This window comes from Rhagoletis pomonella, unplaced genomic scaffold (assembly GCF_013731165.1).
Source record: "Rhagoletis pomonella isolate Grant_MI unplaced genomic scaffold, Rhpom_1.0 Rhpom_scaffold_00002, whole genome shotgun sequence".
NCBI classification, from domain to species: Eukaryota; Metazoa; Arthropoda; class Insecta; order Diptera; family Tephritidae; genus Rhagoletis; species Rhagoletis pomonella.
Genome location: NW_023458556.1, coordinates 44,442,139 through 44,465,323, shown reverse-complemented (window position 1 = coordinate 44,465,323; position 23,185 = coordinate 44,442,139). Strand labels below are relative to the sequence as shown.

The 23,185-nt window shown below is 37.2% G+C and overlaps 6 protein-coding genes across 7 annotated transcripts; 4 read left to right on the top strand and 2 right to left on the bottom strand.

The window, feature by feature from the left end:
• On the top strand, positions 1 to 1,803 carry LOC118733673 (histone acetyltransferase KAT8). The gene has a single exon (XM_036463180.1). It carries the CDS (start codon positions 105 to 107, stop codon positions 1,638 to 1,640), a length of 1,536 nt encoding a protein of 511 aa, XP_036319073.1. The 5' UTR covers positions 1 to 104; the 3' UTR covers positions 1,641 to 1,803.
• Positions 1,804 to 2,091: 288 nt separating this feature from the next.
• Positions 2,092 to 4,572, top strand: LOC118733671 (glycosylphosphatidylinositol anchor attachment 1 protein). Its single transcript, XM_036463178.1, has 5 exons — positions 2,092 to 2,367; positions 2,417 to 2,767; positions 2,826 to 3,017; positions 3,104 to 4,203; positions 4,277 to 4,572. Exons 1-5 carry the CDS (start codon positions 2,190 to 2,192, stop codon positions 4,400 to 4,402), a joined length of 1,947 nt encoding a protein of 648 aa, XP_036319071.1. The 5' UTR covers positions 2,092 to 2,189; the 3' UTR covers positions 4,403 to 4,572.
• A 74-nt stretch (positions 4,573 to 4,646) lies between these two features.
• LOC118733672 (myb protein) lies at positions 4,647 to 7,334 on the bottom strand. The gene is made up of 2 exons (XM_036463179.1): positions 6,047 to 7,334; positions 4,647 to 5,975 (listed from the first exon to the last, which is right to left on the bottom strand). The coding sequence occupies exons 1-2, from the start codon at positions 7,308 to 7,310 to the stop codon at positions 5,293 to 5,295; spliced, it is 1,947 nt and encodes a 648-aa protein (XP_036319072.1). The 5' UTR covers positions 7,311 to 7,334; the 3' UTR covers positions 4,647 to 5,292.
• A 1,621-nt stretch (positions 7,335 to 8,955) lies between these two features.
• Positions 8,956 to 10,603, top strand: LOC118733674 (geminin). Of its 2 annotated transcripts, XM_036463181.1 has the most exons (3): positions 8,962 to 9,179; positions 9,418 to 9,533; positions 9,657 to 10,603. In XM_036463181.1, the coding sequence occupies exons 1-3, from the start codon at positions 9,120 to 9,122 to the stop codon at positions 10,165 to 10,167; spliced, it is 687 nt and encodes a 228-aa protein (XP_036319074.1). In that variant the 5' UTR covers positions 8,962 to 9,119; the 3' UTR covers positions 10,168 to 10,603. The 2 variants fall into 2 exon arrangements, with proteins under 2 accessions (XP_036319075.1, XP_036319074.1); XM_036463182.1 differs by lacking the exon at positions 9,418 to 9,533 and having other exon boundaries at positions 8,956 to 9,179.
• Positions 10,604 to 11,825: 1,222 nt separating this feature from the next.
• On the top strand, positions 11,826 to 15,419 carry LOC118753422 (probable ATP-dependent DNA helicase HFM1). Its single transcript, XM_036488301.1, has 7 exons — positions 11,826 to 11,853; positions 11,934 to 12,624; positions 12,687 to 12,831; positions 13,316 to 13,434; positions 14,847 to 15,039; positions 15,185 to 15,310; positions 15,414 to 15,419. Exons 1-7 carry the CDS (start codon positions 11,826 to 11,828, stop codon positions 15,417 to 15,419), a joined length of 1,308 nt encoding a protein of 435 aa, XP_036344194.1.
• LOC118734664 lies at positions 15,420 to 21,839 on the bottom strand. Its single transcript, XM_036464370.1, has 3 exons — positions 21,481 to 21,839; positions 16,392 to 16,472; positions 15,420 to 16,331 (listed from the first exon to the last, which is right to left on the bottom strand). The coding sequence occupies exons 1-3, from the start codon at positions 21,583 to 21,585 to the stop codon at positions 16,209 to 16,211; spliced, it is 309 nt and encodes a 102-aa protein (XP_036320263.1). The 5' UTR covers positions 21,586 to 21,839; the 3' UTR covers positions 15,420 to 16,208.
• Positions 21,840 to 23,185: the final 1,346 nt, after the last annotated feature.

Here is a 23,185-nt window from a genome sequence, read left to right as displayed (position 1 = left end):
CATTATCGAAAGAAGAAGAAATGAAAAACATTGGTCCAATTTGTAAAAAGCGTAATTTCGGAACTTTATGAAATATTTTCTGCAAAATTATATATCCGCGCAATATGACCGTAACAGAAATTGGAAAATCAAAGAATACTAACAAAACTGCTGCCGAAGAAGAACAAAACGCCGCTCCCGACGAAAAAAATGATCAGGGAAATGAATCAATAGAAGCTGTTGCAAAAACACCGGCCACAGATGCCGACGCCATCAAAACAAATGCTGAGTCGGTAGCAGCGAACAGTAATTCGTCAGCCACAACAAACACACAAAACGATTTGCAAATAAAAACAGGTGAGGTTTATCTCATAAAACGCGCTGATGGCAATGTACATCCTGCACAAATTATACAGTCGCGTCCTGGTGAAGTCGCAACCGCTAACTCTGCCAGCACTCCTGCGGAATATTATGTGCACTATGTCGGACTGAATCGGCGTTTGGATGAATGGGTATCGCGTGATCGCATAACCGATGCAACAGATGCAGATACAGCAAGTGGACCTGCGAATTCGACGGACGTTGCCGATGGCAATGGTGGTAAAACGATAAAGCAGTTAAGTAAGGAACAAATTGCCAACTTGGAAAATCCAATGCCAATGGAAAATAGCGATCGCAAACTGACACGAAACCAAAAGCGGCGACATGACGAAATTAATCATATTCAAAAAACGTATGCTGAAATGGATCCAACCACAGCGGCTTTGGAGAAAGAACATGAAGCAATCACAAAAGTCAAATACATTGATAAATTGCGCATCGGGCGCTTTGAAATAGACACATGGTATTTTAGTCCTTATCCTGATGAATACGGTAAAGTGGGTACACTGTATGTGTGTGAGTATTGTCTGAAATACATGCGTTTCCAAAAAACATATCGCTATCACGCATCCGAATGTACACAACGGCAGCCACCCGGAAATGAAATTTATCGAAAGGGGACTATATCAATTTTTGAAATTGATGGCAAAGAACATAAGCTCTACTGTCAAATGCTATGCCTAATGGCTAAATTATTCTTGGATCATAAAACGCTATACTATGATGTAGAGCCATTTTACTTCTACGTACTTTGTGAAATAGACAAACGTGGAGCGCACATTGTCGGCTACTTCTCAAAAGAAAAGGAGTCGCCAGAAAACAATAACGTGGCTTGCATATTAATTCTACCGCCATATCAGCGGAAAGGTTATGGGAAATTATTAATAGCTTTTAGCTATGAGTTGTCACGACGCGAAGGTGTTGTTGGCAGTCCAGAAAAACCTCTTTCCGATCTAGGACGTCTAAGCTACCGCAGTTATTGGGCTTATACATTGCTCGAGTTAATGAAAGAATGTCGCACCACCACGCAAAGTATTAAAGAACTGAGCGAGTTGAGTGGAATAACCCAAGACGATATTATCTACACATTGCAATCAATGAAAATGGTCAAATACTGGAAAGGACAGCACGTTATTTGTGTGACGCCAAAAACAGTAATGGAACATTTGCAATTACCGCAATTCAAAAAACCCACATTGACAGTGGATCCAGCTTATTTACGTTGGGTGCCGCCAAAAAGAAATACGACAGGAAACGCTAAATTTAAGAAAGTTACTTAATTTTGTTGTAATACAAATTTAATAAACCTTATAATAAAAATTAGATGTAGACAAATATGAAAACTAATTCATGTTATTTCTTGAAAATTATTCTAAGTATGATGACGGAGATTTATGAAAATAAAAAATAAACAGGCAGGTTATGCAATTCCTAGTGGATTTCAAGCAAAGTCACTTTGAGTTATAATTGAATGGGTGAAGGAGGATTCTGAACCACAAGAACAACCACATGGAAAAAAAGATATGAACTAAAACGATGAATCCGCCTTTGAAATTCACACGCAAGTTAATAATTGCAGAACCTGCCTGATAGTCAAATTTTTTATGTTATTTTACCTACTCTACTACCATTTTTTGACCCACTCTATACATATTTCCAATTGGGTGCACACAGTGGGCCAAATTGTGTTGTAGGAAATTGCAATTGGCAACGATGGTTATTATGAGTATTGGCAACGCGGGCCAAAAACAGCTGAGAGTGGCTTCTGTATTTTGTGCAAATTATCCTGTTTATAAGCTAAAAATTAATTAAAATCAAGTTAAGTCACTATGGGTCTCCTTTCGGACCCCTCATTGACTCCGCGAGGAAAATTTGGGCGTACCCTTGCCAAACACAGTGGCAAAATTTCTTTGTTTTTTTACGTAGCCGGCTTGGCTTGGTTCGTTTGCCTGTCACACCCCGAATTCAGCCATGGCACCTATCTATCGGAGAATGCACTATCTCCTGGTAATATAATTAAAAATAAATTTTTCCATGATTAAATTTTTCTTCTTAGGACTGGTTGATCCTGAAATTGCTCAAGATTCTGTACGGTTTGCCCAATCTTTATATGAAGAGCTGCTACGTGAGCGCAGTGATCACAAATCCACAACTCCGCATGCTTGGATATTTGCAAAAATGCATCAAATTGGACTTGAAACACATGTGCATAACTTTACGCTCCGTTATCCTTTTGGCAGCGGCAAAGAGTATCATGGCAAAAATGTTTATGGTATATTACGTGCTCCGCGCATCAGCTCCACAGAGGGTGTGGTTTTCTCGGCGCCATATCGTTCAGTGAACTCAGTTCATGTTGACATTACGGCAAGTGTACCTATGCTTCTGGCGTTTGCCGACTTTGCGCGCAGTAAGTTGAAGCTCTCTTTTTTAGTAGGTTCATTCACTTTTGCATTTTTTTTTATTAGAGAAAAATTACTGGGCAAAGGATTTAGTATTTTTGGTAACTGAGCAAGAGCAACTGGGTATGCATGCTTGGTTAGAGGCTTACCATGAAGGTGGAATTAAGGATTCGCCAATTTTGCGATGCGGTAATTTACCCGCACGAGCAGGGGCGCTACAAGCGGCTCTAAATTTGGAAGTGCAAGAGTTTGATATAGGTAAAGATTAAAAAACAGGCTTTGAACTTCAGAGTTCATCATATGGACTTTTTTAAATCAGCTTTTATTAAATACCAACTTTTTAGATTACATTGACGTGAAAATTGAAGGCCTTAATGGTCAACTACCCAATCTGGACATGTTTAACCTGGTCCAGCGACTTACATCACGCAGCGGCCTTTCTTCGGGCTATAAACACACGCCAAGGAAGAAGCGCCGAGCCTATCGTGGCACATTAGAGGATAATCTACGTCACATGCTAGAGATGCTAATGAGTCAAGCAACTGGCATTCCTAACGGCAATCATGGACTATTTCACCGTTACCGCATTGAATCACTGACCCTTGAAGCTGTAAAACGTACCACAAACAGTAATGTTAACAATCGCTTTGGCACTGGACTTTCTCTCTTAAAGACCATAGAAGGCATCTCACGCAGTTTAAATAACCTGTTGGAACGTTTCCATCAAAGCTATTTTTTCTATATTTTGGTACAAAATGATCGTTTCGTTTCAATTGGTGACTTCATGCCCTGCCTTATTGCGTTAGCTAGTCCTATGTTCATTAAAGCTTTCCTTCTTTGGCTAACCATCACTACTGGCGATGAAACTTCGACTGAGGGAGAGGACTCGCTTATGCATGAAGAAAAAGTACCAGTTCAGTTGCCATACATTGCAGTATTGCTCTACATGGTAGTAGCACTGTTGTTGGGCTTTCTCTGCAATGCCCTGCCATTTAGTCAACATGTAAGAGATTATTTTACCGGCGTGGGTATTGGCACAGAGATCACTGTGAGCCTAATTTTGGGTGTACAAGTGCTTTTCGGAATACTAATGCCACTATTTTACACGTTACCAGATGCTGGTCTCCAATTGTTGCATATAGTTGCGCTAATTTTCATGGGTGTAGCGCTGATTGTCACTAGTCTGCTAAATTTCGCTTTAGGTTTTATGCTGGCTGTGCTCATCTCACCACTAACGATATTGTTGAACAGCGAGAGCACAAAAGGCTTGCAGCAGAATTTAACACGAACTTATACACTTTTACTTAATCCATTAGTGGTCATCTATTTAGTGGTGTTATGGCTCACTTTGTTCGAATTTCCGGAGTTAGCACTAAGTCAAATAGCCATTCGAGCATTTAGAGCTGCAATGGATGCAGTCACATTCGGTCTTATGGACAGTATAGTAAGAGTGAATTTTAAAACTTATAAGCGGAAGCTTTGGTAAAATTTATTTCATCGGAATTTTATTTTCACAGATTTACGGGAATTGGCTGTATATGGCAATAGCGGCAGTTTATTTTCCGCTATGGATTTTGTACTGGACCTTGGCTCTAGGTCGGCAGCGAAACACAAGTATTCCACTCAGTAAGAAGACTGATTAAATTCTGAGTAGGAATGTAAAACTTTACTACATTCTACGATTAATACATTAATATTCTTAAAATATTCTATATTTATATGGACGCATGCCTGTGCATATGTCTCTTTGTGATAAAAGGATTTTCGTATATTCTCTGAATGACAAATAAAAATTTCAGTTGATTTCTGGAAATACTATTTTTTAAGTTCCTCATGTCTTAAGAACATTTGAGAACAATGCTTATCCCAGGGTTAAAAGAACATAAGTCAATGGTTCACCGCCTTGAATAGCTTGTATTTATTTGATTAAAAAAATTAGAGATACATATCATGCATTCCTGTTCTCGCACTTCTGCGGAGTAAATAGGTACTATATAATTATGCATACATTCATATATGTAAGTTGTGTTACTTAATGGGTGTGCACCGGGATTTTACATAAACTACAATTTAGTTTTTTTTTTCAAAATGAATTTAGCTTCAAATGTCGGTTTGTTAGTTTGCTTTTATTACTATATTGGCAAATTTATACCAATTACTTACAATAATTATGAATAGAAAAAGAATAATTTGTGAAACGTGCATAGCGTACTTATGTATATGATATTCAAAACTTCTTTGGGCTTAAATCTAGACACTTCTGCGTCTGCAGTTAATGCGATTCCAGCATCATACAAAATACATACATACATAAATATAAAATCGGAATATGTATGCATATTTCACAAACTGTTTGCAATCTTAGGTTTATATTAGTGTATAATATATAAAATAAAAAACTTTCAACTCGATAACATTCGTAGCGATAAAACAATAATCCAATATATATGTATATAGTTTGTGTATATGTGCAGTATTTAATCAACAATTATTGTTAAAGAATGTCTCATAGGGGTTTTTCTATATGCTCACGTCATTTTTGCTTTTCAAAATTTAGTGACCGCGGCATTAGAGAGAGATTCTTGAGGCATGCGTGGGCTTGTTGCACCATAAATTGTTGATCCTTGGTCTGACCACATGCAAGTCTCTCCCATTTCGGATCCAAGTATTGGTGACCACTTCGTTCGCGTGGCGGCAATAAAGACGGTACATTTTGTCCTTGCTGTTGCTGTCGTTGTTGTGGACTATTTTCTTTTTTGGCCTCATCATTAGTATTTAGTAATAGATCAGCCTCACTGCATAGTGTATCCTTCATAATAATCGTTGTGGGAGAGAATGCAATAGACTCGGTCGAAGTAAGAAATTTGCTCGGAGTCTCGGTCTCAAAAGGCAACGATTTCTTTTCTTGCTTAATACCAACACTAGGCATAACATTTTCACCCCAGCTGGTGATAAGCGATTTTCGTGCCTTCTTTGTAGGTTGGGATGCTGAGCCGGCAGTGGTAGTTCTGGATGTATCGCTGGTCAAGTCTGCATCCGACGACATATTTTCTTTCTTAATAGCCATATTATTAGAATCATTCACCTGTTCTTCGTGTATGATTTCGGCTAAGTCTTCAACCAAGGAGGATGGACTTGGTGGAATGTATCGACGCTTTTTACCCAAAGCGGCGAGAGCATCCTTGAACGGTGTAGGCGTGCGTGGGCCCAAAATACCTGCAAAAATAAAAGAAACAAAGACAGCGTCAGTATTTAAATGATGACAAAAATTATCAGCAACAGCTTACTTTTGTGAGGCGTTTCGATTGAAGAGCTTTCTAATTCCTTTTTGACTTCTACTCCTTCTCGTCCAGAGGCTTTATGTACTGGTGTGCTGGCACACAAACTGATGTCCTCGAATGAGGGTAAACATGGCGAATTGAGGAATTGTGATGGTGAAAATGGTAATGGCTTTATAGGAGTCATTACAGGCGATTCAGGCAATTTTGTTTCCTGTTTTACCCAATTACCGCTTGACACACCCACGTTGTCCATACCAACCGTTAATGCATTTGTATTACATGCAGCCATATCCAAATATTGTTGCTGCTGCAATTGTGCATCGTATTGTGGACGAGCACGCTTCAAAATATTTGGTGGTGGGCGTGTAGGAGGTGGTTTAGTTACTTGTTGTGCAGAGCGTTGCATCGTAGCCCCGACAGATGTGCTAGGTTGCTCTTGAGCTTGTTCGTTTTGTTGTCGCTGCGCTTGAGGGCGCTGTAAAATTTGCGCAGACAAAGATAGCGCTGGAGCCGGTGCTTGTGCTGGCGCCGGCATTTGCGGTTGACCTGCACCATTAATACTCGCTTTGATAAGCGCTTTTAGATTAGAGCGCGAATCCTGCAAATCAGGACACTGACGTGCTAATACCCTCAATCGATGGGGATCATATTTCCGTCTCATAGTAGAGTTCCAGTGATTTTTTATGGCATTATCTGTGCGGCCAGGCAGAAGCTTTGCTATTTTCGCCCACTGATTACCCCATTCCATGTGGGCATTGAAAATTATTCTGTCTTCTTCTTCGGTCCAAGCCGTCTTTTTTATATTGGGATTGAGATGATTATGCCATCGCTCACGACATTGCTTGCCAATGCGGCCGTTTAAGTATCGTGATATTAGTGTCCATTTTTTTGGTCCAAATCGCCGCACAAGTTCAGTGACTTTCTCATCTTCCTCTCTTGTCCAAGGGCCTTTGATCAATTCAGGATTCAACACTTTAGCCCATCGCTGTTGAACCTGCTGCTCAGTGCGGTCTTTAAATTGCGGCGCTATCAGTTCCCACTGATCTCCATATTGCCCAACAAGCCCCTTAAGTAAATTATCTTCAGCTCTGGACCATCGCTTTCCATAGCCATTGCCACCAGCCGTACGCGAGCTCAAGCTACTGGAATCATCATCGACACCGCCTCCATTGTCCGAGCACTCTGATTCACCCGAATCTCCACTTCCGCTTTCTAACCGCTCCGCAATAACATACGTATCGATATTGCCCATATCAATTTTTCGATTCATTCTGCTATTTTATATTAGTTTTCCCTACCACTTTTACAACGAGAGCAACTGTGATAGTTATGAATATTGTTAAAATACTGGTATTTGTGAACTTTTCCGCCGCAGTATTGACAGTTCGCAAAGGATGCTTTATGCGCTACGTTTTCGTAATGATAAATAATTTCGTCTAATGAAGTGGATTTAAATACTTGACCACAGCTCATACACTTCACCGCTTCCGTCTGATGTTTATTTAGTAAACGCGGATGAATCGCATCACCCTCGCAGCGATCTAGCTGCGTTGTGGCTATTGTTCCTTGATTAGTTGTTGTTGGTGTGAGTTTTGTAGTTTGTACGTTGCTCTCCCTTGTGAAATTATTGTGTTCTTTATCCAGATTAAAGTTTCCAAACTCGTCCATTAAAAGCACAGAATTTCAATTTAAAAATTTATGTAAATTAATCCAGGTTTTGATGATTAACTACTTTTTCCTTTATTTTTCCACAGTTGACATTTCAAACTCAGCGTCTAAAAAGTTGATTGCGAGGCAGCGAATAGCGCAACTACTAAACGTGAACAGCGACGGCGACAGAGACGCGTTGACAGCAGCTGTCACAAGCAGCGATCCGCCGATACGCCTGTAGAGTCCCACAGACGGACATACACACCCTCTGGTAGCAGCTCCTATAGCATGCGTTAATTACAGACAGTAAATTAGCAAACTGACGTGCGCTTGAGCTTCTTTAAACTGGCTAACCTTGAGCGGAGAGCTACAAAGCTTTTAGTTACACACTTTTCTAATTTGGAACATTCAATTTGATTCGTAATATTTACAATTTTAATTCGCACTAAACGTTTCGTTCTCGTTTAACGACGGTTTCTTCTACACACAATAGCCATTTTGAAATGAGATAGCAGAGTTGCATTTGTTTGGCACCGAATTGAATTCTTACGGCGTCAAATAAAATTCTAAAGGCCTGGTAAAATTTCGATAAAATCATTTTTTAATAATCACCCCAAAGGATGTAAATCTATAATGGACACCGCACTAGGATCAAAGCTGTCAAATTATTTTTCCACGTATGCTTATGTTGATAATTATTATGGCGACGACGAGGCTACGCGACGACTGTAGTTGTGGCCAGATAAGCGCTATTCCTATTTGCTGCCGCGTTAAAAAATGTATGTCACTATCGACTAAGCGTTTAAAGCGGAGGTACACAATATGTGTTCGCCGGCAAATGCGTCACGCTGTCAATGTCAAATAAAATTGAACACATGTGTTTGTATGACAGCTGTTACAGACGACGCCGTTACGAATACGTTAACGCAGTTGCCGTCGAAAGTAAACCAACTCGCAACTTTTCTGTTGCGTTCATGCGTTGACATTTGAAATTACATTTGTGGATATGCTTATCAATGAGCGGCACAACGCAAGGTGTGTAACAGCAAATTTTTTAACGTCGGCAACGCCCCAACGGATCAACGCAACGCCGCAGAAAATAAAATTATATACCTTCTGCTGTAGATAACGAAGATAACAAATTGGTAGCTGAGGCCCGTAACTCGTCGTTTTCAATGTGTTCCGCACTTGATGTATCAACGTCAGAAAAATAATAACAAACAATACAACCCTGTATATGTATGCAGCCAAGTTCAGTTACATATTTGGCGCTTTAATTTGACATTTACAATAGCCAAAGCTGTGGAGGAATTTCGTTCAACCATCATAGTTTGAAAACAGTTGTGTTATTTTGGAAGCAAAATTAACGGCGTCCATTACGCGCGTTCTATTAACATTAATAACGTGGTTTTAATTACAAATCTATAAAATGTCTAATGTCTCCACGAAAAAGGTCGTCATTCAAATTGAATCAGCAGCCGAACAACAGGTTTGAAGCTTGAAAATACTTAGTAACATAAATGAAGCCACGCTAATTTGGCTCAAAAGCCTACTAACACATCGTTCAATTTACTTTTGTTTTGTCCTTATTAACAGCCATTTCACATTAATTTCATATACTTAATATACTAAGTTTGGGTTTTTTTAATTTTTATGTTCGTTTCATGCTTTGTTATTGGGACATTTTCATCGCATATGCCTCACTTGCTCGTTTTAATGTTGCTTAGGAGAATTTGAAGAATCAGCGCAAGACGTTTAAGGTGCTGCAGCCGGGCGGGATTGCCATTGACAAAGAAAACCTGGCTGGGCGACCACAACTTGACAAACTGAGCCGCCTCAAAGCGTAAGTTGCGCGTTTCTTCTATTGATACCTATATTAACACACATACATGCATATGTTTATAGTAAATATATTTTGATAAATTAACTGCTTATATTAAATAATTAAAATTTATTTTATTTGCAGTGCTACTGAGGCCACTTTGGCTTCCACTGATTTTGCAAAGCGCAAGAAGGTAGACACGCGTGTGTCTGAAACGCAAACAAGCCCTCAAAAACAGGGCCCCGGTGGTGAGAAGTCAACCATAACAGCTGAGGACCTTACCAGTGAAGCAAATCCAGGAGCACTATATTGGGAACATCTAGCGGAGAAACGTCGTGTAGCCCTAGAAGAAACACTTACAGAAAATCAACATTTGCACGAACGAATTGAGGGTCTTGAGGCTGAATTGGATACATCACGTCAAATGTTAGACGAGGCACGTAATTTAGTGGAAGTATTAACCGAAATGCTAAACGAAAATGAAGCAGAACGTGAGATTGAAAGCGATGGCGGAGTAACGGGCGGTGAAGCACATACGGAAACGGCTGGCAATACACTGGACGACGATGACAATAGTAATACATCCAAATCAAGCGCTGAACCACCAATAACTTCCGAAGACCGTAAGCGGTTGGAACATCCTCACACACCTTAGAAAGTACAAATAATTGGGAAAGGCTTATTTCCTAACAACTCGATGTTAGCACGATTGGAGTCGTTTCATATAATTCACACTTACATTTTTATTATTACAATACTTTATCCTTAAATACGCTAGTTTATTTAAACATTTCTTGTATTAATGTTAGTACCCGACAATTACGCTCAAGAGCGAAACGACGAGAGCGCTTCTTCCCGGAATCTGCGGGGCTTCAGTGCACTACGAAATAGCGAATAGCTCGTACATGTACTGCAACGTTTATTTTTATTTGTAAAAAAATTTCAACTGTTTTTTGATGTTATCTCGGTGTTAATTACGGCTTCGAAAATGGTTGCATTTTCTATCTTGCAAGTAGTACCTAGTAATAAATACAAACATAAATGAATGTAATTTTCGAAGATTTGAAATAAATCAACTTTGCAAAATATATGAAGACAAATTGATGTTTTTATTACTATCTGACTGTTGTAAAGCTTTTAAAGGAGAGGTAAGGGAAGGCACGTAATATACATACAGTTATTTCTAGAGAGTAAAGCCACTCACGGATCGGAAACTCGGCCTTTCCGACTACCTAGACCCTTAGATAATAAACAATAAACGAGCGGATTGGAAACTAGGCCTTTCCAACCGTTAACCGTCACGAAAGCGCGACTGGGTGGATCGGAAACTCGGCCTTTCTGACCACCCAGGAGATATCAATAAATGGAGTAACCCAAAAAGAATAGCGCGGATTGGAAACTCGGCCTTTCCAACCGTCTACATAACTTCCAGGAAATTGCATGCGTGTATAATGACATAAAATAATTGCAGTGATAAAGAAATAATGTTATTTAAAAATTTCTGTAGAGCATTTTGTATTTTGTATTTAATATTTAATATTTATATTATATTTTAAATCTAAAATCTAATTATAAGAATGTTAAATCTTTGTTGCAATATAAGTCTAACAGACTGTAAAAAATAAATAAATAAATAAAAAAATAAATAAATATTTCCAAATGGTTCTCTTATTTATTTCAAGACGAATGGATAAGGCTTGAGCCAAGAGCTTGTGTGAGCAAATCCAATTTTTGGCAAAAAATGTCATTTACGCGGTTGTGCATAACGACGGTTCGCGGTTTTGTTTTTTAAACGAGGAAATATACCTAACTGAAAATCCTCTCAACTGGTGGAGCGTCAATCCAAAGAACTTTTAAATATTGTCAAGTTTCGCATGCAGATATTTGTCGCCTCCACCCGCAAATGTTCCGACGGAGCGGTTATTTAGTTATGCAAGATTGATTTACGACCCTTTAAGAATTAGGCTGGAATCTGAAAATATATTATATACTAAATAAAATAAACATTATTAAAAACTACAACATTTTCCATTTCGCATTAGCGAATGTCTAAAATTCTACATTTGCTACATCCCTAATGTGTATGTATGAGCTTATTTTTTCACTAGGCAACGAGAATTTTGTTAATTTTTTGTCTGCCACTGTTTAAGAAACTTTGTATTTTTTTTTAATGCCTCTCTGTAGCTCGATCCAATCCCATTTGGCTTACGCTGGCAAATAGCGTTGCCAATAGCGCTTTACATTTCCGCGTTCAGTTTACCGCTATTTAAATGACATTTCCGTTCATTTCCTCTTTCGCTGCAATCATTTAACATGGACAATAAAAAACCATCCGATATACGTATCCTTTTCTAAAAATATATTGATTTGTATATTGTAATTGAAATTATGGGTTTTCTTAACATATCTTTGTCCTTATAGCGTCCCCATTTGATAAGATTTTCGAGCACTACCACACCTTCAATGCAGTGCAGTCCTCGCTGCTCGACGTATTGCTACATACCAACAAATCTGTGGTGCTTAGTGCACCAACTGGCTCTGGCAAAACTGTGGCCTTTGAATTGGCAATTGTGCGTATGTTACTCGACCACCAACAGTCTCACACAATCAACTCCAGTCAGACAGTGTACACCACCGTAGCAACAAAGGCAATTTATGTAGCACCGATTAAGGCACTTTGTGCCGAACGATTTGACGATTGGAAGGCGCGTTTTGAGGTTGTCGGTGTAAAGTGTTTACTCATCACCGGTGATAGTGAACTGGATGAGCTAGCACGATTGCGCGATGCTCAAGTGATTATAACGACACCAGAAAAATGGGATTCATTGACACGTCACTGGCGTGACTGCCGGGACGCCATCAGTTCAGTGCGACTCTTTCTTATTGATGAAGTCCACTTGTTGAATGAAGATATACGCGGCCCTGTGCTAGAAGCGATAGTCTCACGTATGCATACCATTGCTCGTGATACAATGATCGAGCCTTTGCGGTACGTGGTCGCTTCAGCCACTATACCAAATGTGCAGGACATAACGCGTTGGATTGCTCGCGTCGGACCTGATCGAAATGGCGCAAATAATTTATCTATTCATGAAAACGTCATACATTTCGTGTAAGATATTAAAAATGCTTGTACTATTTATTTTGCAAATGTTTTTTGTTTTTGTTTTTTAGTTTTTCAGACGCCGATCGTCCTGTGCCGTTAGAAAAGTATGTGTTAGGTTTCAATTCATGTTTACGAGGATTTAAATTTGATATGAGCCTCAATTACAAATTAATGGGCATTTTGAGGAAATATTCTGAGTGTAAAGCTACTTTGGTAAGTCTACCGATTCGATTCTACAGAATCGAAAACCCATTTTCACACATTGAGCTGCCATAAAATTGGTATTATCAATAACGTAAATTTTTTAAGATCAAAAAATATTTTTAGTTTTGCTGGTTATAACATTACAAAAATATGACTGTTCTGACATCTTGTGAATGCCTTAATTTAATATGTTTGCTGGATTATTTGTAGAGCTCTGTGCCAAGTAATTCACAAGACTACATCCAATTTTCCACCAGTTAATAGCTATTCATGGCTATCACTGAATCCATCGTTGTCCGATTTTTCGTGAAATCTAAGAAAATTCTTACACTGAATCCGAATAGCTACGAACGCAGCATACACTTTAAATTCACACGTTCGTAGCATTTCGGATTCATTGGTTGTATTTTCGTAGATTTCACGAAAATCGGATTACGATGGATTCAGCGTTAGCCCAGTTTAGCTCTAACGACAAGTTAATTTTTTCTTACAGATTTTCTGTAATTGTCGAAAGTCTGCTGAAATGGCAGCAACAGCCTTAGAAACAAATATTACTACACATTTCGCACTTAGTGACCAACAGAAGGCAAATCTAACACACCTATCACAGAGGTACATATCTACAGTGTATTATAAAAATTCGACTTTATATTAATAAGATATATTTTGGTATGCTTGGAGAGCAATTTACATATCGTTACTTTAATTTACACAAAGGGAAAGGACCTACAGTTTTACGCCGACTCCGAACGGCGATTGTGTTTTTATGAGAAGCTGTTTTTCATGGCAGAAATACACTCGGAGGTTCGCCATTGCCTGTCGAGGGGCGGCCGCTATTAAGAAAAGACCTTTTTCTATTTTTTTTTTGCGATGTTGCTTTAACCAAGGCTTGAACCCAGGCCCTGCGGAGTGGTAGCACGCACTGCTAACCACTACACCACAGCGGCCACACAGGCCCTAACCAACACTTTTTTCCAAACTGCGTTTTTCACAGACTGTGATAGGATCCCAGCCAGCAAAAAATCCAAAAACCGATCCGAAATCGGAAAATTAAAAAGCGGCACACTCCTCTGCATGCTCAGCCACTGCCGACTAAGCATGCATGCTTTCAAATGTTTAGCTTGAGCCAAGGCACATTAAACAGGTAGTATCAGTAGAGCAAAAACAACATTTGCGTGTATTTTGTTGTTGCTTCTGGTATCGAAAGTGTCAAAAACTGTTCTGAATTTTTTCTTCTAAATCAAAGCGTGCCATGTGAAATACAAAAAATTATAAAAAATAAAAAATTGAAATTGGAAAAAATAAAAATTGATGCAACTTTCTTTCCTAGTAAATTTGTTTGCTTCTCGAAGCATTGATCCATCCTTTACAAGGGCCAGTAATCAGCGGTTGTGCTGCTGAGTTGGGCGAACGTTCCAAAAGCTGCTATTCAATCGCTTGTTTTGTATGGAAAAAGGTTTCACATGCAAATGGATTTTAACAATTCAGAATTTTTGTGAGAAAAAATTAAAAATATCTGACATTTTCGAGACCAAATAATTTGAAAATAAATCAAATCAGCTGCTCTACTGATACTACCTGTTCAATGTACCTTGGCTTGAGCAAATAAAATACAATTATTGCTTTCAAATGACATTATCTTTTTCGAACGTTTACCGGATACGAAAATTGATGATAACTGTAGGAGTTTTTTCTATTTGTTTTCGGATACGGAAAATTTAACTAAACTGCACTGTCGCCAAAATTTACGTTTCTTTGCTGGCTGGGATATATTAAAATACTCCTTCACTAAAAGTTGCAAAAGTGTTTGTACCAAAAACAACAGTTTTTGATTTTTTTTTATAATGTTTTTTTTTGTTTGTTTACTTCTTAATAAAATATAAAACTTACTGGTTTAGGACCTTTGTTGATGAAGGTAACGATATGTAATTAAATAACAATTGTTTTTAAAACTCTAAACTCGTTTAGAAGAGAAAACTATTTACCAATCTTTATCTTTCATGTATGTATCTTTTCCCTGTCAGCTTGCACGACATTAAACTGCGCAAATTGACCGCACATGGCATCGCTTACCATCATGCTGGCATGAGTCTAACTGATCGCAACCAAATTGAGGATAGCTTCCGTCAGGGCAACTTAATGGTTTTGCTCTGCACCAACACTTTGGCAATGGGTGTCAATTTGCCAGCACGTCTTGTGGTCATCAAGTCAACTGAGGTAGGCATTGCAAATTAATAGCCTTGTTCATAAAACCTTTTAAACTTACTTTATTTTTTTTTTGTGAATAAGGCAATAGTTTGCAACTTTGTAGTAGAGTATACAAACAAACAAACATTGCATTGAAAGGTATTTAAATTTTCAGTATTATCACCAAGGAAAAATGATGGAATATCCAGAGAGTACATTGCTACAAATGATTGGACGCGCTGGACGGCCACAATATGACACAAAAGGTGTTGCCGTAATATTAACGCACAGCCGAAATGTGGTGAGTCTGAATTGCTATTGACAATTAAATGATAAAAATTTCGCTTTAGTTTCATAATAGTAATACAAATTTAACAAATGCATTTTTAAGAGTTCTCTTTTAGCTATAAATCCTTTATTATTTTATAATTGAGCCACTTTCCATTTGTTTTTATACACATATACATATGTAACTAAAACAAATTGAGTATTTGTTCTTTTTTTAATTGTACGTATTATCAAAAGGTACATAGTGAACGCTTTCAGCGCATAAAGCGAAGAAGATGATGTACAATTATTACAAAATATAACGTAAAGTAACAAAATAATCATATAATAATATAGTACATATGTTGACATAAATGAAGAGATTTAAGGCTTTATTTACCTACATAGAGCAAAGAAGTTTAAGGGTTAAAGAGTATAGGTACATACATACATGCATATATACAATGTAAATATGTATGTATGCAGAAATTTTATTTACACTTTTCTTTTTAAAATAAGTTAATTCCATATTTATAACTGGCGAAGAAGATGTTGTTGACGTTGTTTTGTTATTATTGCTGTTGCTGCACAAGCCTTTCGTTTAAGTATTATGCACGATCTCAAGTCCTCCATACGTTTGTTTAGCCATGCATTTGTGTGTGTGCGTACCTATGTGTGTCCGCGTATGTATGTATGTATATACTAATTGTGTGTGTTGTTGCTTTCTCAATAATGCAAATTTTACTAAAACATTTGCATACTTGCTTAGCTAAATATTAACTAAATACAATTTACGTGTTTTTTATCATTCAAAACCACAAATTAGTTTCGTTGATCTGCAAGTTTCAACACCATTCTTGTTTTCATTATTATCCATTTGATTGGTGCCCCGTAAGGAGCGTTTTTTCTTTGCTATTTGTTTTACGTGTCTTTTAGCCCAGCGGATTTGTTGTGTCAAATGACACTTTTGGCACAAAACCATTCTCACCCTCTACTGTGTAGGCAACGGTCATTAAACGCCCATCCGGTAGCCACACGGAATATTGACCGGAAACCTATCGAAGTTTGCTAGTTAATTTTTGGCTTGCCATTTAGTTTGTTGAATGTAAACTTACTTTTCCTGCAGCGTCGCCCGCCTCGTTTTTGTTAAAGAACAATTCCTTTTCTGGATCCTTGACCTCATATTGGTATTCATACTGAAAGTAGCATTGAAACGAGGAATTAGTAGTGCAGTTAATATGCAATTCGAATATGTTTCTTGATTACGTACAGAAAAAGTTTTTTTTTTTTCGTTTTTTAATTAGAATGGCATGCAACAGTGGAATAAAGCCTCTTCTTCATTTCAATAATACGAATTCTAAAAAGAGTTAGAGCGGGCTAAGATTGAGAGATTTGTTTGCTATGTTAACGGCTCTAATATTTTTATTACTTTATTTATTTAACAGTCATATTTTGGTGCAATTTGTTTTATCATATGGTTTTTTTTTATCGTGTTCAAGCGATATTATGAGATGATTATTTCCATTATCATACTTAGGTCCGTTATTTGCTATTAGGGAAAAATGAAATTTAAGAATGTTCATGTTCTAACCAGGGAACGAGAACGCGTTCCAATTTTGGTTTAGTTCTGCCAGAGAACAAAATGTAGTGTCAAGAAATAAATAGCCAAACTGGAACAAAAGTATTTAGAGCAGTTTGAACGGGAACAAAATGAGAACAAAAGGTTTGGGAACATTTCCGTAAAGAACAAAACTCTCGGAAACGTTCCCAAGAAGACCAGAATGAGAACGAAACTTTCGGGAACATTAACAATGAGAACATAATAACAACGAAACTATCGAGAACGTTTTTAAGGAGGATCAAATAAAAACAAAAGTCTGGGGAACGTTCTGCAAGAGAATAAACGTTTTAGAACTTAACGTTAAGAATGACGGGCGTCTGCGTATTGGGATGAAAAATCGTTTCAGTGAGAACCACGATTGTTAATTCTACGCCAGATGAAATCTGGATCATTTCAACTTCCAGATCGTTTATCAATAGGTTGAAATGTCCATTTATGGAACGATTTTTCATTTTCAGTGCAAGTTCGTGTCTTAAGTCTTTCGTTGACTTTGTTTACATAATTATCTTTCAGTTCGTTTTTTATTAATTTGAATATTCAAAGATTTCAAACTAATGGAACGCTATGACACAAATTTGGTTCGCGCTTCCATTCTTCGCGAATAATTTGGAGAAGATTTGTTCCCCCTTCGTTCGCTGCCAGAAAGTTCCTGAAATTTTAGTTCCCAAATTGTTCTTCTAGAGAAAGTTTCTTAGAATTTCGTTCCCATTTTGTTCTTCGCCAAAACGTTCCGGAAACTTTTATTCTTTGTGGTACAAAACTCAATAAAAATATTAATATAAAAATTTAGCTTGGTTTAATTTTAAGGATAATATCTATGCATTGCTGTGCCGAGTGAATAGAGGCCCAAGGTTCGATCCATCCGTGGTCAGAGCAAAAAAAAACATGATATTCTAATAGCAATTTTTTGAGTTTAATTTTGTTAAATAAATGATAACTAACTAACTGAAAAAAAACTCATTTAAAAAATACATATGTATGTTACAATTGCATGAATAAAACTAATGTATAGAAAATTCTACTGGCATTGGGACTCGGAGTGAAACGAGGTATTTTGTACTATGGTCCTGTGAACTTTTCCACGTCAAAAAGGTACCAACGAATTGGGTCCTTCCAAATGTAATACCTTTTAAGGAGGTGAAAATATCATGAGTTCCATTTGCGTCCGAAATAGTCTCAAACACTTTCGATCTGACTTCTTTTCCGTGGAGCTTCAGGTAATATATCGTTACCTTAATTCATAAAGGCTCAAAAAACACCTTTTTCGAAGCTGCGTTTTTCACCGATTTTTGCAAAAGGTATTAAAGTACCCCCTCAAATAAAAATTCTATGGTGTTACTTAGAGCTAAAAAAACGAAGTTACATGCCACTGTTTAAAAAGCTATACCTGTTTTTGATACTCTTTTTATAATGTTTTTTGCTTCTGCTGTAAAATAAAAAATTTCTTGGTTAGGGCCTTTGTAAATTAAGGTAACGATATTGGCGAAGTTTTCTGTTCCCGACCTAGTCGGACAAACGCTCGTAGTGCCAAATCTATATGTATGTAAAATGATAGCCGTTTTCGTTTTGCTCGGACTTAACTAAAAAACTACTGGATTGATTTCAGTGAAGGAGGTTATACCTTGCAAATATCGTCCTATTATAAGCTACTACAAACCTAGCTAGGTGGCGCTGGAGTCGGGTTATTCACAAAGGACGTATTTATTAACCGATTTCGTCAAATTCAAAATGAGTGCTACCTGCACGAGGAAATATACGTTTGCGGAAAATAGACCCACTAAGTGGCACTGGGGTCGAGTTATTTAGAAAATCCGTAATTAGTGTATAATGCGTTTTCCTTTTATGATAACGAATGCTTCCACAAAACATGGACCCAAAAGATGGCGCTGCAGAATACGTACATATACATATATATGTATGTATATAGAAACCCCGTATGTCTGATCTGCCTTGACCTTTTGCATATGCTTTACCAATTTACTTTTAAGTATGCATACAAAGAGCGCAAAATTGTGTAAGCGCACACACACTTTAATTGCGATCTTGCAGCTACCGCCGCATGATGAAATTGATCGGGGTGGCCGTTATTGCAGCAGTTAGATTCAAAGAATTATCTGGTCATTCAAACATTTGAGGACATCACCGCGGCACGGGGCATCAAGAAGAAGTGTTTGCCATTCAGGAGGCAAAACGAAATCTTTTCAAAGACCTAGAGAGAAAAAATTAGAATTTTTCTTCTGTGGCAGTCAAGCAGCCCCAAAAGCTTAACACTCACGCATAGACAATAAAAATTCCCATACTGGCTGCTGTGCATCTCCGATCTAGATAGCTCTGGTTTATAGAGTCAAATTTATATAGTATGTGCTTGGACGCCTGGGTATTAAAACTAATTTTAAAATTGGCGAATTAGCAAGGAAAGATTTGACCACATCCTTCCAAGAGAGAATAAGGTCGGTATATAATTTCCTTCATTCGAAGGATATGCAAAGATCACACGACTCATTTAGCTAATGCGTGGATAAACTTTTCGTCCTATGAAAAAGCGAGGTTTCTTGGCCCTCCTTATAAGTTTGACGCATCGGACAAATGTCGTGGTTGCAAGATCATAGAAGAATATTACGCACGCTTGGCAGAGATCTCACTGGCGGAAATAAGACCATCGGCATTAATATTTCATATAGTAACACAGCGCTACTATTCTGGGCCTATGTGTGCCTTTAGTCGTTTCAACCTAAACTAAGAATTTTTCATTTACGAACCGTTTTTGATTTCAACGCCATTTTTGCATGAGCGGCGAGTTTAGATCGATATACACACATACAGACATAACGTTACCTTGATATAGAAAGACCCTATCTCACATCGTCGCTGAAATGCAAAGATCCACAACTAACTAAAATTTTTTATTGCATAAAACGATGTGGGGAGTTACATTTCGATTAAATGCATCATAATCGATTAAAAACTGAATTTTGTATTTTCAGCTAGTTACGGCTTTTTGTATTTCAGCGACGATTTGAGGTAGGTCCTTTCTATATTAAGGTAACGATATTAATGTATGTATAAAAAAATTAAAAATCACATCTAGATTTCTCTAGGGGATAAATAACCATACGTTTCATTGCCTGCAGGAACTGAAAATAACCGTTACATATTAAGATTTCACATTTTAGAGAATTGCAGTCATTATTATTTTTTATTTTTTATTTTTTTTCGGTCAAATTTAATGGCAATTTTTTGATTTTTTCCATCAAAAATAATCGTTATTTAGATTTTTGTTTTTTTTTCGATAATTATTAACACTTATAATTGAGATTATATACTTTTTTATGACTGTTTTAAATTGTTTATGATCTATAAAACTTCAATATGGAAATAACGGTTATAAATAATATGGTCGAAAAAATAAAACACATAAAATATCGGTTGAACTTGAGCAAATAAATAGAAATCCAATATTAAAGGTAATATTATAATTTTTATTAACTATTAAGATCATAACCGTAACGGTCACTGATTTTAAGATTATATTTTCTGTTGGTTTCTCAAAAATTTGCCATTTTGGATTAACTATTCTCTAAAAATTTAGTCAGTACTAAACATTTTAACAATCACCTTTTAGGCTACGTGCAAATTGTCCTGAGTTAGATGACCTCAATCTTACTACTACTGGAAATTTCTAAAACTACTTCAATTTGGGAAGAATGTGTGAGATTATTTACGTCATCTCCCAAATTGGACTCCTACGCTAAAAATTTTCGTACTGAAAATCTGTAGTTAACTGCCGATTCTGAGTTAATAACTACGCACTGAGAATTAGGCCCTTAAATTACTAGACTGAAATGGAAATCTTACATTTAGAATTTCAATTCAAAATATTAATTTTCAATTCAAAATTATTAATTTTAGCATACGCACTGTGAGTTTGATCCTAAATGGAATAATTAAAAAAAAATATTTTCTCAATTAGGGTGGCAATTTAGCAACAGCCTGTACAAGCCTTACTAGCATAGTAACCTTTTTTAAAAAATTTTATTTCCTGTTGTTAATTAATTTCGCAAACAATTGCCACATTCTCCAAGTATTGCTAAAATTGTTTTTTTTTTCGCAATATATTAAATACATTAATTTCTAAATCGGTTTTTTTTAAGTTTCTTTAAATTTATTATCTTTCCATTTTTAAGTGTGCACTTTTGTATTGTGCTTTGTTCAATTGAGCGCAACCCTTCTAATGCTAATACATAATTTACTCTGGCGGCAATTTTTAAATGTTGACAGCGTAATTTTTATAAATTATCTGACGCTCACTCGCTGTCGTAGAGATTATTCAAAACAATACGAATGAGAATATAATTAATTCACTTGCGATTGCACTTTCAAAGTAATTGCTGTGCTGGAGTTTTCCGATTTTCTTATGTGATAGCACGACGTATTAGGTTTCGTTCATGAATTATGTATAGTTTTTTTTTTTTTTTTTGAAGTCATTCTTACGAAAGTTTATGAAGACTTCTACGCTTTGATATTTTAATTTTTACGTATGTACATAACTATTAAGTAGATATTGTGTGGCATGTAGAAATTACCGGCTCTGGCTGTTCCGGCGCCTGTGGTCGTGCTTGCGCCAACACTGCACAAGCAATCAGCACAGCCAAAGCGACGTACGACACTCTAATTGACAAAATTTCCATTTTAAGCCCCCTGGATTTTATCCTTTCGCCGACCAGCACTTTTTTGTGTTTTATAAATTTGCCTCTACAACAGGATCCTTTGTCGCTGCAAGCGCGGCTTTCGCTTCCGCTGGCTCTACTTCTCCCTCCAACTTCGTCTATATCACTAAGATACGAATGTGTAGTTATTTTGATTCACGACTTTACTCTTTCGTTCACTTATTACTATTTATTGCCTATCCGTATTCGTACTCGAGACGCTTTTAATTCGTACTGACAGTTTGAGCCGTTGCATTTGTCTTTTATATGAGAGTTTGGCGGCAATTGTGCTGCGCATCGGCATAGGTCAAAGGTGTTGAGGAGAAGCTACAGTAGTGATGGTGGCATTTGCGGCGCCGGCGGTGGCGGCTGAGAGGGCGGGCGACAAAAGCCACCAAAAGCCGGTGATGATGCTCTCGCCACTTCGTTACTAGCACTGTTGACTTTTTTTTTGTTAGTGTTATTATTGTTGTTCTTGCTGTGGAGGCACTGCTTCTATGTCGCATCTATAACAATGGCCCAATCTGCTCGGCTGTATGAACATACATACATACCACTTGCATACATATGAATGTACACATGCATATGCATACCTATCTATCTGTGTATTTAGATTGCACTCGATCCGCAAAACCCATCACACGCTGGCTCTCTTCTGCACTACCACCGCATTTCGGGCAACTTACTTTGTTGCATAGCATTGGTCTTAGCGTTGTGCATAACTGCTGCAGAACCCCAGCGCCAACCTCCTACATCATACATACAAACATACGTACATCAAGCAGATTTCGTTTACCTTTTTTGCCATTGACTTTTGTGTTTTTTTTCTCTATTTTGCTATGATTTTGGTCAGTGGGCAAGCGCCATTAAATCTTCGCTGCTCTAAGAATATTCGCCAAGATATAAATACATATGCATACATATAACAAAGTATATATGTATGTAATACTCGCTTATATCCTCTTATAGCCGCCATTGTGCTGGCCAATGCGCATTTAGGTTCAATTCTTGATTCATATGACTAGAATATTTTAATATGTTAATCAATTGGATACTAACTTAATAGCATGATCGAAATCGTATATACATACATACATAGTATGTACATATTACATACAAATGTACATATAATGTGGATATTTTTTCGTTCGTGGATGAGCATTGACTACTTTTTATAGCAAATTTTTTTGTACGAACGTATTTGAAAAGTGGTTTGCATTTGATTTATTAGAAAATATTGTAAATCCATGCATGTATGCATGTACATATGTATGTATATATTTGTATGTATCTGTGTTCGTATGGAACAGTAGCTTATGTCGGAAGGTTGGCTTTTGGTATAACGCGGCATTCCCTTTATTCTTTAAACGACAAGGAAGTTTTTGATGAGAATTAATAAGAATATTGACTTAGTAGTATCGGAACTATTTCTTGCACGTTTATTTACCAAAAGTTCTTCCACGGCTCGGCGCCAGTGAGTCATTCGCAATCGTATGCTGCGCATGCTGCATTATACTAAAGCCAGCCTTTCGACATAAGCTACTATTCCATACAAACACAGATACTTATGTATATTTGTGCA

What these genes read in the sequence shown, in the direction of transcription:
- LOC118733673 (XM_036463180.1), top strand. Translation starts at nt 105, where the DNA reads ATGACCGTAACAGAAATTGGAAAATCAAAGAATACTAACAAAACTGCT.
- LOC118733671 (XM_036463178.1), top strand. Translation starts at nt 2,190, where the DNA reads ATGGGTCTCCTTTCGGACCCCTCATTGACTCCGCGAGGAAAATTTGGG. An exon ending in GTTTGCCGACTTTGCGCGCA is followed by an intron (nt 2,768 to 2,825) that starts GTAAGTTGAAGC and finishes TTTTTTTATTAG; the next exon opens with AGAAAAATTACTGGGCAAAG. An exon ending in AGTGCAAGAGTTTGATATAG is followed by an intron (nt 3,018 to 3,103) that starts GTAAAGATTAAA and finishes CCAACTTTTTAG; the next exon opens with ATTACATTGACGTGAAAATT.
- LOC118733672 (XM_036463179.1), bottom strand. Translation starts at nt 7,310, where the DNA reads ATGAATCGAAAAATTGATATGGGCAATATCGATACGTATGTTATTGCG. An exon ending in AATCGAAACGCCTCACAAAA is followed by an intron (nt 5,976 to 6,046) that starts GTAAGCTGTTGC and finishes TTATTTTTGCAG; the next exon opens with GTATTTTGGGCCCACGCACG.
- LOC118733674 (XM_036463181.1), top strand. Translation starts at nt 9,120, where the DNA reads ATGTCTAATGTCTCCACGAAAAAGGTCGTCATTCAAATTGAATCAGCA. An exon ending in AATCAGCAGCCGAACAACAG is followed by an intron (nt 9,180 to 9,417) that starts GTTTGAAGCTTG and finishes AATGTTGCTTAG; the next exon opens with GAGAATTTGAAGAATCAGCG. An exon ending in AAACTGAGCCGCCTCAAAGC is followed by an intron (nt 9,534 to 9,656) that starts GTAAGTTGCGCG and finishes TTTTATTTGCAG; the next exon opens with TGCTACTGAGGCCACTTTGG.
- LOC118753422 (XM_036488301.1), top strand. Translation starts at nt 11,826, where the DNA reads ATGGACAATAAAAAACCATCCGATATAC. An exon ending in GAAAACGTCATACATTTCGT is followed by an intron (nt 12,625 to 12,686) that starts GTAAGATATTAA and finishes TTTGTTTTTTAG; the next exon opens with TTTTTCAGACGCCGATCGTC. An exon ending in CTAACACACCTATCACAGAG is followed by an intron (nt 13,435 to 14,846) that starts GTACATATCTAC and finishes TTTCCCTGTCAG; the next exon opens with CTTGCACGACATTAAACTGC.
- LOC118734664 (XM_036464370.1), bottom strand. Translation starts at nt 21,585, where the DNA reads ATGGAAATTTTGTCAATTAGAGTGTCGTACGTCGCTTTGGCTGTGCTG. An exon ending in CGCCGGAACAGCCAGAGCCG is followed by an intron (nt 16,473 to 21,480) that starts GTAATTTCTACA and finishes TGCTACTTTCAG; the next exon opens with TATGAATACCAATATGAGGT. An exon ending in CGGGCGACGCTGCAGGAAAA is followed by an intron (nt 16,332 to 16,391) that starts GTAAGTTTACAT and finishes AAACTTCGATAG; the next exon opens with GTTTCCGGTCAATATTCCGT.